The sequence below is a fragment of the Mobula hypostoma genome, chromosome 12, assembly GCF_963921235.1.
Source record: "Mobula hypostoma chromosome 12, sMobHyp1.1, whole genome shotgun sequence".
In the NCBI taxonomy this organism is placed as follows: Eukaryota; Metazoa; Chordata; class Chondrichthyes; order Myliobatiformes; family Myliobatidae; genus Mobula; species Mobula hypostoma.
Genome location: NC_086108.1, coordinates 117,472,571 through 117,487,873, shown reverse-complemented (window position 1 = coordinate 117,487,873; position 15,303 = coordinate 117,472,571). Strand labels below are relative to the sequence as shown.

The 15,303-nt window shown below is 45.7% G+C and overlaps 1 protein-coding gene across 1 annotated transcript in view; it reads right to left on the bottom strand.

Annotated features, from left to right (window-relative positions):
• The window catches only part of LOC134355082 (mitochondrial adenyl nucleotide antiporter SLC25A24-A-like), a 90,884-nt gene extending 75,874 nt beyond the window's left edge, over positions 1-15,010 (bottom strand). The window contains exon 1 of the mRNA XM_063064826.1: positions 14,731-15,010. Coding sequence (XP_062920896.1) covers positions 14,731-14,886 — 156 coding nt within the window. The 5' untranslated portion in view covers positions 14,887-15,010. The remainder of the gene's footprint in view (positions 1-14,730) is intronic.
• Between the last annotated feature and the right edge of the window lie 293 nt (positions 15,011-15,303).

The following is a 15,303-nucleotide window of genomic DNA, read 5'->3' as shown; positions in this document are numbered from 1 at the left end:
GTTGGTTTACAAGCAGAGGATTGGCCTGTTGGTGTACAAGCAGAGGCAGTTTGTAGTGAGACCATTAGGAAGGACAGGCAGATGATTGGGCAAGATTGCAGTAAGTGGAGTGAGTTGCAGTGTGAAAGGGGAAACAAAATGGGAAAGGGTAACTGAGAGTGTTATATTTGAATGCACACAGTTTTTGGAATAAGATCGATGATTTTTTCACATCGTTAGAGATTAGCAGGTATGATGTTGTGGGCATCACAGAAATATCATTGAAGAAAGATTATAGTTGGGAACTTAACATCCAAGGATACACACTGTATCGAAAGGACAGGTAGGCAGAGGGGGTGGCTTAGACCTTTTGGTAAAAAAATGAAATCAAATTCTTAGAAATAGATGACATAGGATCAAAAGACGTAGAACTCACATGGGTAGAGTTAGGAAACTGCAAAGGTAAAATGACCCTGATAGGAGTTATACACAGGCTTCTAAACAGTAGCTAGGATGTCAGGAACAAATTAAACAGGAGATAGAAGATGCATGTCAAAAGGACAATGTTACAATAGTCATGGAGGGGAGGGGATTTCAATATGCAGGTGGATTTGGAAAATCAGGTGGGTGCTTGATCCCAAGAGAATGAATTTGTAGAATGCCTACAAGATAACTTTTTGGATCAGTTTGTGGTTGAGCCCACATGGGGATCAACTATTCTGGACTGAGTGTCGTGTAATCAATTGAATTTAATTTGGTAGCTTAAGGTAAATGACGCGGGATGGTTTTTTGAAACAACATGTCGAAGAAGATTAGTGTGCAAACTTAAAGCACACGGTATTGGGGGTAAGGTATTGATGTGGATAGAGAATTGGTTGGCAGATAGGAAGCAAAGAGTGGGAATAAACGGGACCTTTTCAGAATGGCAGGCAATGACTAGTGGGGTACCGCAAGGCTCAGTGCTGGGACTCCAGTTGTTTACAATATATATTAATGACTTAGATGAGGGAATTAAACGCAGCATCTCCAAGTTTGCGGATGACACGAAGCTGGGCGGCAGTGTTAGCTGTGAGGAGGATGCAGGGTGACTTGGATAGGTTAGCTGAGTGGGCAAATTCATGGCAGATGCAATTTAATGTGGATAAATGTGAGGTTATCCACTTTGGTGGCAAAAACAGGAAAACAGATTATTATCTGAATGGTGGCCGATTAGGAAAAGGGGAGGTGCAACGAGACCTGGGTGTCATTGTACACCAGTCATTGAAAGTGGGCATGCAGGTACAGCAGGCGGTGAAAAAGGCGAATGGTATGCTGGCATTTATAGCGAGAGGATTCGAGTACAGGAGCAGGGAGGTACTACTGCAGTTGTACAAGGCCTTGGGGAGACCACACCTGGAGTATTGTGTGCAGTTTCGGTCCCCTAATCTGAGGAAAGACACCCTTGCCATAGAGGGATTACAAAGAAGGTTCACCAGATTGATTCCTGGGATGGCAGGACTTTCATATGATGAAAGACTGGATCGACTAGGCTTATACTTGTTGGAATTTAGAAGATTGGGGGGGATCTTATTGAAACGTATAAAATCCTAAAGGGATTGGACAGGCTCGATGCAGGAAGATTGTTCCCGATGTTGGGGAAGTCTAGAATGAGGGGTCACAGTTTGAGGATAAAGGGGAAGCCTTTTAGGACCGAGATTAGGAAAAACTTCTTCATACAGAGAGTGGTGAATCTGTGGAATTCTCTGCCACAGGAAACAGTTGAGGCCAGTTCATTGGCTATATTAAGAGGGAGTTAGATACGGCCCTTGTGGCTAAAGGGATCAGGGGGTATGGAGGGAAGGCTGGTACAGGGTTCTGAGTTGGATGATCAGCCATGATCATACTGAATGGCGGTGCAGGCTCAAAGGGCCGAATGGCCTACTGCTGCACCTATTTTCTATGTTTCTATGAACCCTTAGGAGACAGTAATCATAATATGATAGATTCACCCTGCAATTTTAGAGGGAGAAGCTAAAGTCAGATGTATCTGTATTAAAGTGGAATAAAGGAATTACAGAGACATGAGAAAGGAGCTTGCCAAAGTTAATTGGAAGGGAACACTAGCAGGAATGATGGCAGAACAGCAATGTCTGGAGCTTCTGGGAACAATTTGAAAGGCGCAGGATAGAGACGCTCCCAAGAAGTATTCTAGGATGACATAACCGAGGCTGACAAGGGAAGTCAGAGCCAAAACAAAAGCAAAAGAGAGGGTATATAATAAAGCAAAAATTAGTGCCAAGTTAGAGGATTGGGAAACTTCTAAAAACCAACAGAAGGCAACTAAAAAAGCCATAAGGGGAGAAGAGATGAAATATCAAGATAGCTAGCTAACAACATCAAAGAGGATACCAAACATTTTTCCAGATATATAAAGAGTAAAAGAAAAATGAGAGTAGATATTGCAATGCTGCAAAATGATGCTGGAGAGGTAGCAATGGGGAACAAGGAAATGGCAGGTGAAATGATTAAGTATTTTACATAATCTTCACTGTGAAAGACACGAGCAGTACGCTGAAAGTTCAGAGTGTCCGGGGCAGAAGTGAGTGCAGTTGCTATTACAAGGTAGAGGGTGCTTGGGAAACTGAAAGGTCTGAGGGTAGAGAAGTCACTTGGACCAGAGGGACTCCACCTCAGGGTTCTGAAAGAGATTGTGGAGGCATTAAAAGATTTAAAGATTCAAAGTACATTCATTATCGAGGTACGTATACAGCCTACTACCTTAAGATTCCTCTTCCCACAGACAGCCATGAAACAAAGAAAACCATGGAACCTGTTCATCAAACCTCCAGTGTGCAAAAAAAGAAAGAACAAAGCGCGCAAATGACAAAAAAAATTAGCAAAAAACACAGAATATAAAACATCAAACCACTAAATCAATGAAACAATCCACGAATGTTCAACCTCAGCTGAGTTCAGTGTAATCTATCACGTATTGGTCGTTGACTGCAGGTTGCAAAGGCAATCCACCCAGATCAAAATCGCACGAAATAGCAACAAAAACCAGAAACGTATAACATGAACTACCGAGTCCAATCCACAAACTGGGCTGACTAAACCTTGCCCAAGACCTAAGAATCTGGCACTATCCTCCAGCGGCAACAAGCAAGAGGGAGAGAGAGACCAATCAAAAGCAGACACCTTCCTCCAGAAGCAGTGAGCAAGAGCAAGAGAGAAACCGGTCACTCGCAGGCAGATGGCACTGGACTCGTCTTGTGTTTGTGTCCTCGCTGATTTCAATCTTCCTTGATGCTTTAATTGGCAAGAAATATTCATAGTCATACTTTATTGATCCCGGGGGAAATTGGTTTTCGTTACAGTTGCACCATAAATAATAAATAGTAATAAAACCATAAATAGTTAAATAGTAATATGGAGTCAATCATGGGCTTGAGTTAGTGGTGAGGAAGGCAAATGAAATGTGAGCACTCCTTTCGAGAGGGCTAGCGTGTAAAGGCAAGGATGTAATGCTGAGGCCTCACTTGTAGTATTGTGTGTAGTTTTGGGCCCTTTATTTAAGAAAGAACGTAATGACATCAGAGAGAGTTCGGAGAAGGTTAATGAAAATTGAAAGGCTCATCATATGAGGAGCGTTTGATGGCTTTGGGCCTCTACTCACTAGAATTCAGAATGGAGGGGGGTAATCTCCTTGAATCCTATCAAATGGATACAGAGAGGATGTTTCCTGTGGTGAGGGAGTCTAGAACCAGAGGACACAGCCTCCGAATAGACTGACATCTATTTAGAACAGAGATGAGGAGGGATTTCTTTAGCCAGAAGGCAGTGAATCTGTGGAATTCAATGCCACAGGCATACGTGTAGGTCAGGTGATTGGGTATATTTAAGGTGGAGGATGATAGTTTCTTGATTAGTCAGAGCATCAAAGGTTATGAAGGCAGGAGAACAGGGTTGAGAGGAAATGGTGAACGCAGCAGGCCAGGCAGCATCTCTAGGAAGAGGTACAGTCGACGTTTCAGGCCGAGACCCTTTGTCAAGACTAACTGAAGGAAGAGCTAGTAAGAAGTTTGAAAGTGGGAGGGGGAGGGGGGGATCTGAAATGATAGGAGAAGACAGGAGGGGGAGGGATAGAGCCAAGAGCTGTACAGGGTGATTGGCAAAAGGGATATGAGAGGATCATGGGACAGGAGGTCCGGGAAGAAAGAAAGGGGGAGGGGGGGAAAAAACCAGAGGATGGGCAAGGAGTATAGTGAGAGGGACAGAGGGAGAAAAAGGAGAGAGAGAGAAAAAGAACGCGTGTATATACATAAATAAATAAATAAATAACGGATGGGGTACGAGGGGGAGGTGGGGCATTAGTGGAAGTTTGAGAAGTCAATGTTCATGCCATCAGGTTAGAGGCTACCCAGACAGAATATAAGGTGTTTTTCCTCCAACCTGAGTGTGGCTTCATCTTTACAGTAGAGGAGGCCGTGGATAGACATATCAGAATGGGAATGGGACATGGAACCCTCCCCCTCCCACTTTCAAATCTCTTACTAGCTCTTCTTTCAGTTAGTCCTGACGAAGGGTCTCGGCCCGAAACGTCGACTGTACCTCTTCCTAGAGATGCTGCCTGGCCTGCTGAGTTCACCAGCAACTTTTATGTGTGTTGCTTGAAATTCCAGCATCGGCAGATTTCCTCGTGTTTGAGAGGAAATGGATCAGTCGTAATGAAATGGCAGAGCAGACTCGATGGGCTGTATAACCTACAACTGTTCCTATGTCTTATGGTCAAATATCTCCCATTTAAAAATCAATCAGTCTCTCGGTGACCAAACCTCCACACTCTCAGCTAGAGAATTCCAGACGTTCAAAAACTTTGGCTGAAGAAATTTCTCATCTGCAAAGTATTGGGTTAATCTTTATGCTTCAAAGATTCAAAGTACATTTTTTTATCAAAGTATGTATGCATATGCACCCCTGACATTTGTCATCCCGCAGACAGTTGCAAACAAAGAAACACCATGAAACCCATTCAAAGAAAGCATCAAGTAGCCAAGGTGCAAAAACAAAATCATGCAAACGGCAAAAAAATGAGTAAATAACACACAGAATATTAAATATCAAACTGCAGGGTCCTTGAAACAGTCTCAGAATGTGAGGTTTAGTTCAATTCAAAATGGCACTGTGTCATTCTTTGACTGCAGGCTGAGTAACCAGTAACACATGACATGAAGTGCAGAGTCCAATCCGCAAACTGCATTGATTAAACCTTGCCCAAGACCCAGGACTCTTGCATCTTCCACCAGCAGTAGTGAGTGAAAGGAAGAGGAAGTCAAACGTACACAGACAACGCTTGCCTTCTGCTCTCATCCTCAATGATTTCAGTCTTGCTCAACATTTTAATTGGCAAGTTGGTCAGGAATTGGAGACAATCATGGGTTCGCACTCCACCATTATGCCACACACACCGTTTTCAGCCTTGCTCTCAACAATGCCAAATTCCCTCAGCAACAGCAAATGCAGCAGATCACTCAGTCGGCCCAAAAACACACTATCAAAATGTAAATTACAGGCTTAAATCACACACAGATTACAGTAGAAGTATATTTAAAAGAAGATGAAGAAGTAGATTTGTGAACTGTCTGCAGGATGCTGTAGTTATTCCTGTTGGTTGCTGGCGCCATCTTGCTTATCACAATGTCTCACCACTACTGTGGCCTTGAAATTAACAGACTTTGAATACTACGATAGGAATACAAGCACAAGAATGCAACACTGTGGGAACAACCATGTGAACTTGCTGAACGCAGGATCACAAATCATAAACACAAGAGATTCTGCAAAATCCAGAGCAACACATATAAGATGCTGCAGGAACTCAGCAGGTCAGGCAGTATCTGTGGAATAAGTGGTCGACATTTCAGGCTGAAAGCCTTCTTCAGGACTGGAAAGAAGGGGGAAAGACACCAGAATAAAAAAGTGGAGGGAGGGGAAGGAGGATAGCTAAAAGGTGATAGGTGAAGCCAGGTGGGTAGGAAGGACTCCAGCACCCAGGGCATGCCCTGTTCTCACTGATACCATCAGGTAGGAGGTACAGAAGCCTGAAGGCACACACTCAGTGATTCAGGAACAGCTTCTTCCCCTCCGCCATCCAATTCCTAAATGAACATTGAAGCTTTGGACACTACCTCACTTTTTTTTAAAATATACAGTACTTCTGTTTTTGCACTATGTTTATCTATTCAATATATGTAATTGATTTACTTGTTTATTTATTATTATTTTTATTTTATTATTTTTTTCTCTCTGCTAAATTATGCATTGCATTGAACTGCTGCTGCTAAATTAACAAATTCTACATCACATGCCAATGATAATAAACCTGATTCTGAAGTAAAGGGCTGGAGAGGAAAGAATCTGATATGAGAGGAGAGTGGAGGAGATAGGGAGAAGGAGTAATAGGCAGGTGAGAAGAGGTAAGAAACCAGAGTGGGGAATAGAAAGGGGGGGGGGGAATTGAAATTATTTTTACTGGAAGTGAATTTGATATTCATGCACATAGGTATGAGACTCATGACAAATGATGAGACTGCTGACAAATGACGATCGGTTCTAATTTGGTTCTTTGAAATGGTGCCATGTATTGGTCCACTTTCTCCAGCACTTCATATCAGTGGAAAGGGTGTAAAATAGAGTGCTTTGGGGGGGGGGGCTTATGGGTAGTTTTTGGGGCCTCACCAATGGGCTAGTCGTGGACGATGCCGCGGATCGAATGGGATGGGTGCTGAGGTGAGGGGAACCCACGCACTCCTAGATAAAGTATTTTAACACTTGCTTTGTTCTGTCCTAATCAATGTAGTTTTGTAGTTCTAAATAGATCATCGGAATTTGTGTCCTTCTGTCTCATCCAGTCAGATGTGAGAACCAATTATTGTATTGAAACATCATCTGTGTCTAAAATGCACAAGTGTAGAATGTAGAGCAGATATAGCACAGAAACAGGCCCTTCGGCTTACAGTATCTGTGCCAACCATGATGTCAAAGTATATAACCTCATCTGCCTTCACATGGTCCTACGCTTCCATTCCCTGTCTGTTCAGGTGTCTAAGTGTTTCTTAAACATCGTTATCATAACTGTTTCTCTGTGTCTAAAACATTCCCCACAAATTTCCTTTAAACTCCCCTCTCTCACATTTAATCTATGCCCTTTAGTGCTGGTAAAATAAAACTATTTATCTTATCTCTGCCTCTCAGAATTTTGTACATTCTCTAGTTCTCTTATACTCCGGAGAAAACAATCCTTATGGTAAATACACTTCGTTCCTGGCAATATCCTTGTGAACCTTTTCTGCACCTTCTCCAAAATTTGTGTCCTCCCTACAGCACTGCAATCATAACCTCACGAATCTCCAAATGGGGCCAAACCAAAGTTTTATACAGCTGCATCATGGCTTCTTAACATTTCTTCTTAGCATCCTGACTGATGAATGCAAGTATGCTGTATGTCTTCTTCATAGACCTCTTCACGTGTATTGCCAGGTTTAAGAGAGCTAGATTCACAGCCCACGATCTCTGTCCATCAACACTCCTCAGGATCCTGCTACTTACTGTACGTTCCTCTTGCACTGACCTCCTAAAGTGCATCATCTCATACTTGCATAGATAAAACTCCATTCAAATTTCTCCACCCTCCCAAATTTCAAAATTATCCTGCTCTGTCCTTCAATAAGTTTTATAACAATCAACTGCTGTTCAAGTTGTCTGCCTTTACTAATCAGACCACATGATCCAAATTAGTAAAAAAGCACATACAGCCCAAGCGGCATAATCTTTGGGATCTTGTCAAATGTCCATGTGGACCCACTCTCTCCAATTATTTTCATTACTTCCCCAAAAAACACACTCAAATTTTTGAGACATGGCTTCCCCACACAAAATTATACCTACTACCTCTAATAAGTTCATGTTTACCCAAAAGCAAGGAAATCCTCTCCCTAAAAATCTTCAATAATTTTGCCACCACCAAACTGGCTTATAGTTGCCTGTTTTTTTTTCCCCTTGCTGACCTTCTTAAACAAAGGAAAACATTCACCTCATCCATGGCTAAACAGGATAAAAAGATCTGTCAAGGCCATAGCACTCGCCTCCTGCAATACGCTGGGATAGATTCAATCAGGCTTGGGCACTGAGCACCTTAATGTTCTTCAAGCTACCCAGGAACTCCTCCTCCTCGATATTGACATGCTTCAGTCTAGAGTATCACTATTACCCCTACCTGATCCTATCATCACCTATTCCTCCTCCTCGTAATGTTCGTTCCCATTTCTCATCAAGTGTCACATACTTGAAATGCTAAGTTTCTCTTTCCACAGATGCTGCTTGACCTGCTGAGGTTTCCCAGCACTTTCTGTTTTTATTTCAGAATTTTCTTCCTCTCTTATTACCTGTTTATCGTAGTTTGACTCTGTTTAACCAATGTCAGTTTATACCCTGTAATTACTTAGTAGTCTCTTGCATAGCACCTATCAAAAGCCTGTTGAAGGTACAAAGGCATACCAGCAACTTGTTCTCCTTTGTCTTTTCTGTTCATTAGAACCTCAGAGATGCCTAGAAGGGACTATGCTGAAAAACAGGCTGGCAGCTTTTCAGATGGGCCAAAAGGTCTGTTTCTGTACGTAGTGCTCTAGAAATTTATAACTCATCTATCTGCACGCTGCAGCTTTTTGAGTCGGAGCAGACCATTTCATTTAGCTCAGAGACAGGCCCTTCAACTCACCAGCAGGTACCTCTAAACTAATCCATTTACCACAGGTTGGTCCATAGCATTCCATGCTTTGTGATATTTATTCAGTTTTACTCTTCCCATGAGCACAGCCAGAACTACCAGTCATTGCCTACACTCCCAGATTCAGACATCTGAGCTACTAACCCATTTACTCATTCCCAGTAACCTTGCCCTATTCCTAACACAGATGTACCCTTTATCCTCTTCAATCTTCCCCACCTACCTGCAGTGGAGAACTAGCTGGGTGGCCCTCAAGGTCAGCATGGAGCGAATGGACTAAAGAGACTAGCTATGCTGCATCACTCTACGACTTAAAACTAATTTGTTTATGTCTCCTTTAGAGATCTGATGAAGGGTTTCTCTCCACAGATGCTGCCTGACACGCTGAGGGTTTCTAGCATGCTCTGCTTTTATTTCAGCTTTCCAGAACCTGTAACGTTTTTTGGACTGCCCGGTATCTAGTGCTTTTAACTATATTTTGGTACCATCTGGAGTGAATTCAATTGGCAAGAGAATGGAGTTTTGTGTAAACATCTGGATTCCCTCCTGCCCAAGACAAGAGAGATATCTGACACAGAACGTGAAAGAAGGGAGAATACTTTGTACACGTCTTGTCTCCCCACCTAATGGATGATACATGTGCAACACTTAAGGCTTGTTAAGGCTGCTTAACAAGATAAAATCCTATGGCATTACAGGAAAGATAATGCTATGCATAGTGTAATGGCTGACAGGCAGGAGGTGGCGAGTGGGAATAAAAGTAGCCTTTTCTAGTTGGCTGCCGTTGACTAGTGGTGCTCCTCAGGGGTCAGTATTGGGACCACTGCTTTTCAGACTATTTGTCAGTGATTTAGATAATGGAATTGATGGCTATGTGGCAAAGTTTGCGAACGATACGAAGATAGGTGGAGGGGTAGGTAGTGCTAAGGAAGCAATGCAATTGCAGCTGGACTTAGACAAACTGGAAGAATGGGCAAAAAAGTGGCAGATGGAATACAGTGTTAGGAAATGTATGATAATGCATCTTCATAAAAGGAACAATAGTGTGGACTATTATCTAAATGAGGAGAGGTTTCAAACATCAGAGGTCAAGAGGAACTCAGAATCCTCGTGCAAGACTCCCAGAAGGTTAATACACAGGCTAAGTCTGTGGTAAAGAAGGCAAATGCAATGTTGGAATTTATTTCCAGGGAAATAGAATATAAAATCAAGGAGATAATGCTGAGCCTTTATAAGACACTAGTCTGGCCACACTTGGAGTATTGTCAACAGTTTTGGGCCTCATATCTCAGAAAGGATGTGTTGTCATTGGAGAGACCAGAGGAGGTTCACGAGGATGATTCCAGGAATGACGGGGTTAACATATGAGAAGCATTTGGCAGCTTTGGGTCTGTACTCACTGGAATTTAGAAGAATGTGTGGGGATCTCATTGAAACCTACAGAATGTTGAAAGGACTTGATAGGTTGGATGAGGAGAGGATGTTTCCAATGGTGAGGGTATCCAGAACTAAAGGGCACAGGCTCAAAATTGAGGGGTGACCCTTTATAATAGGGATAAGCCCATAAGATATAGGAGCAGAAATAGACCATTCGGCCCATCGAGTCTGCTCCGCCATTCAATCAAGGGCTGATCCAATTCTTCCAGTCATCCCCACTCCCCTGCCTTCTCCCCATACCCTTTGATGCCCCGGCTAATCAAGAACCCATCTATCTCTGCCTTAGCCTCCATAGCCGCTCGTGGCAACAAATTCCACAGATTTACCACCCTCTGACTAAAGTAATTTCTCCGCATTTCTGTTCTAAATGGATGTCCTACAATCCTGAAATCGTACCCTCTTGTCCTAGAATCCCCCACCATGGACATTCTTCAATGTCAGTAAAATAAGGAAAATAAGGAACCTAAAACTGCACACAATACTCCATGTGGTCTCACGAGTGCCTTGTAGAGCCTCAACATCACATCCCTGCTCTTATATTCTATACCTTTGGAAATGAATGCCAACGTTGCATTTGCCTTCTGTACCACCAATTCAAACTGGAGGTTAACCTTTAGGGTATCCTGCACAAGGACTTCCAAGTCCCTTTGCATCTCTGCATTTTGAATTATCTCCCCAACTAAATAATAGTCTGCCTGTTTATTTCTTCCACCAAAGTGCATGACCATACACTTTCCAACAATGTATTTCATTTGCCACTTCTTTGCCTATTCCCCTAAACTATCAAAGTCTCTGTTTCCTCAACACTGCCTGCTCCTCCACCTATCTTTGTATCATAAAATGACGGTGGGAGGAGAAGATAGCAGCACAATGCAGCTCGCAGAGGCCACTCCGGTGGTGATATCTGTTATTTGTCAAGTAGGGTGCCGTGCACAATCCTGATTTGATGGAGACGGACATGAGAGCACAGAGAAACATCTGGTGAAACTTCTGAAATGCCTGCTTCGCTGCTGCTGCTACTGTGTGGTCGGCTTTGCTTGTTGCTTGGTGGCCGGGGTCGAAGCGCTCAACAAAGGACAGTACTCGGAGACGCTGTATCGGAGCGGCTGGTCAGAGGCTCAAAGTTTTCGGATGGACTCAGAGTCAGCTGCGGTTGGGTGCTTCCAATGCATCGGCAAGTTGTCAGCGCTTGGATGTTCATGGCAGGGAGAGTTTCTCCCTTCTGCCGCCTGTGTTAGATGATGAGTCGATTGGGACTTTGAGACTTTTTTTTTACCGTGCCCATGGTCTGCTCTATATCAAACTATGGTATTGCTTTGCATCGTTGTAATTATATGTTATATTTATGTGGTTTTGTCAGTTTTAGTCTTGGTTTGTCCTTTTTTTTGTGATATCATTCTGGAGGAACGTTGTATTATTTTTTAATGCATGCATTTCTGAATGACAATAAACAAGGACTGAGAGTCCACATAACCTAATCTAATCATTGGCAAATTTAGCCACAAATCCATTTATACCATAGTCCAAATCACTGACATACATCGTAAAAAGCAGTGGTCCCAACACTGACTCCTGGTAACTGGCAGCCAGCCAGAGGAGGATCCCTGTATTCCCACTCTCTGTTTTCTGCCAATCAGCCAATGCTCCACCCATGCAAGTAATTCCATGGGCTCTTATCTTTCCAAGCAGCCTCATGTGTGGCACCTTGTCAAAGTACACCACATCTACTGCATCATAGTCATAGTCATACTTTATTGATCCCTGGGGAAATTGTTTTTTGTTACAGTTGCACCATAAATAATTAAATAATAATAAAACCATAAATAATTAAATAGTAATATGTAAATTTTGCCAGGAAATAAGTCCAGGACCAGCCTATCGGCTCAGGGTGTCTGACCCTCCAAGGGAGGAGTTGTAAAGTTTGATGGCCACAGGCAGGAATGACTTCCTATGACGCTCTGTGTTGCATCTCGGTGGAATGAGTCTCTGGCTGAATGTACTCCTGTGCCCAACCAGTACATTATGTAGTGGATGGGAGACATTGTCCAAGATGGCATGCAACTTGGACACCATCCTCTTTTCAGAGACCACTGTGAGAGAGTCCAGTTCCATCGCCACAACATCACTGGCCTTACGAATGAGTCTGTTGATTCTGTTGGTGTCTGCTACCCTCAGTCTGCTGCCCCAGCACACAACAGCAAACATGATCGCACTGGCCACCACAGACTCGTAGAACATCCTCAGCATCGTCCGGCAGGTGTTAAAGGACCTCAGTCTCCTCAGGAAATAGAGACGGCTCTGACCCTTCTTGTAGACAGCCTCAGTGTTCTTTGACCAGTCCAGTTTATTGTCAATTCGTATCCCCAGGTATTTGTAATCCTCCACCATGTCCACACTGACCCCCTGGATGGAAACAGGGGTCACCGGTACCTTAGCTCTCCTCAGGTCTACCACCAGCTCCTTAATCTTTTTCACATTAAGCTGCAGACAATTCTGCTCACACCATGTGACAAAGTTTCCTACCGTAGCCCTGTACTCAGCCTCATATTCCCTGGTGATGCATCCAACTATGGCACAGTCATCAGAAAACTTCTGAAAATGACGAGACTCTGTGTAGTCGTTGAAGTCCGAGGTGTAAATGGTGAAGAGAAAGGGAGACAAGACAGTCCCTTGTGGAGCCCCAGTGCTGCTGATCACTCTGTCGGACACACAGTGTTGCAAGCACACGTATTGTGGTCTAGTAGTCAGGTAATCAAGAATCCATGACACCAGGAAAGCATCCACCTGCATCACTGTCAGCTTCTCCCCCAGCAGAGCAGGGCAGATGGTGTTGAACGCACTGGAGAAGTCAAAAAACATGACCCTCACAGTGCTCGCTGGCTTGTCCAGGTGGGCGTAGACACGGTTCAGCAGGTAGATGATGGCATCCTCAACTCCTAGTAGGGGCTGGTAGGCGAACTGGAGGGGATCTAAGTGTGGCCTGACCATAGGCCGGAGCAGCTCCAGAGCAAGTCTCTCCAGGGTGTTCATGATGTGGGAGGTCAATGCCACCGGTCTTACATAGTCTTATATGTAATGGAGGAAATGGAAGTGCAAAGGTGTCTTCAGTTAAATCTATGTGGCCAGTCTAGACCACAATTAGATATTGGTCCATAGCTCTGGTCTCCTAACTGAAGGGATGAAATAAGTGTGACTTCCCTGGGTATCATCAGCTTGTTATGGTGGAGAGGCCTGAGAGCTCCTGAGATCCCAAGAGCAATGCCCTCTGCAGCTTAGCTCCTGGTGGTGTCAGCCATAGCGGTAAGGCAAGCAGAGAGTAACCGAACCCAGCAGTGGAGCCGGTAGAAATTGATGACACATCATAATGGCAGTGAAGATGGAGGCAGGGTCCAGCAGTGAAGGGGTAAAGGGCGCCCTGCCATCTTGCATTCCATGCCACTGGATCATGACCCTGATCTGTCAAGATCCATGTGGTGGAGGCCCATTAGGGCATATTCTGGAGTCGGGGTACATAGCAAATATTAATTTCAACAGCAGCTGTTCTTCAGATTTGATTATGGTTTGCACATTGAATTTAAAATACAGCTCAAAACTCCGCTTCCTGATTAGGGTTAATTGCAAAGAAACACTCCATTTGGACCTGAGATGCCTGTATTTGCATGAATGTGGCCATCAGCCAGTGGGGATTAACATTCATTTTGGGTGTCCAGGGTACGGGTGCAAAGATGCACCACACCCTCTCTCCCTACTAATGGCCTCCTCCTCCTCCCTCCACACCCCTCTCCAACTCCCCGCTTCCTCCCATTCCCTCTCTTCCTCCCCCTCCCTCTCCACTCTCCTTCCCCATTTCCTTCACCCTTCCCCTCCCCACTCCTCTCCACTCCCCTTCCCCACTTCCTTCACCCTACCCCTCCCCCTTCCTCTCCCCCTCCCCCTTCCTCCCTCTCCTTCCCCTCCCCCTTCCTCCCTCTCCTTCCCCTCCCCCTTCCTCCCTCTCCTTCCCCTTCCTCCCCCGCCCTCCCCTTCCCCTCCCTCCTTTTTCCCTCTTCCTCCCCCTTACTCTCCTCTCCCTTTCCCCACCTCCCTCTCTCCTCACCCTTCCCCTTCCTCTCCCCTCCCCTTCCATACCGTGCTCCCCATTAGCCCCTTTGCTTCCCCCTCCCCACTCCACCTCACCCTATCCCCTCCCTCTCCCCTTCCCCTCCCCATTTACCCCTCTTCTTCCCATTCCTCCCTCCCCATCACCCTATCCCCTCGTCCTCCCCTTCCCCTACCACTCTGCCCTCCTCCTCCCCTTCCCTCTACCACTCTGCCCTCCTCTTCCCCTCCCCTCCTCTTCACCCTCTCCTCCCCTTCCCCTTCCTCCTCCCCTTCCCCTCCTCACCCCCCTTCCTCCTCCCCTTCCCCTCCTCCTCCCCTTCCCCTCCTCCTCCCCTTCCCCTCTCCATTCCCCCTTCTCCCCTCCTCCTCCCCACTACTCAGCCCTCCTCGTCCTCCTCCCTCCTACCACTCACCCCTCCTTCTCACCGTTCTCTCTGCCCCTCGCTCACCTGTTGGGCCTCCATACCCAGGCCTCGGTCCTTCAAAGCCGCCTGCAGCTCCCGCACGTCGATCCGCCCGTCGCCGTTGGTGTCGAGCCGGGAGAAGAGGTCGGCGTAGCGGCTCCCGGTCTCAGTTTGGGATTCGGTTTGGGAAGAGGACGGCATGACTGCGGCGGTGTCGGTAGTGGCGAATCGGCAGGGCCAGGGAGGAAGGGGTGGAGGAGAGAAGGAGAGATTAAAGGCGGAGCCTGAGGCCGCAAACGGGCAAGAATGGAAGGGTGGAGTGGGGAGGAAGAGGCGGGAAGATCGGAGAGAATGAATGGAAGAAGGGGGAGGGGGAGGGGAAGGGGGAGGGGAAGGGGGAGGGGGAGGGGAAGGGGGGAGGGGAGAGAGGGAAGGGGGAGGGGAGAGAGGGAAGGGGGAGGGGAGAGGGAAGGGGAGAGGGAAGGGGGAGGGGAGAGGGAAGGGGGAGAGGGAAGGGGGGAGGGGGAGAGGGAAGGGGGGAGGGGGAGAGGGAAGGGGGGAAGGGGGGAGGGGGAGAGGGAAGGGGGGAGGGGGAGAGGGAAGGGGGGAGGGGGAGAG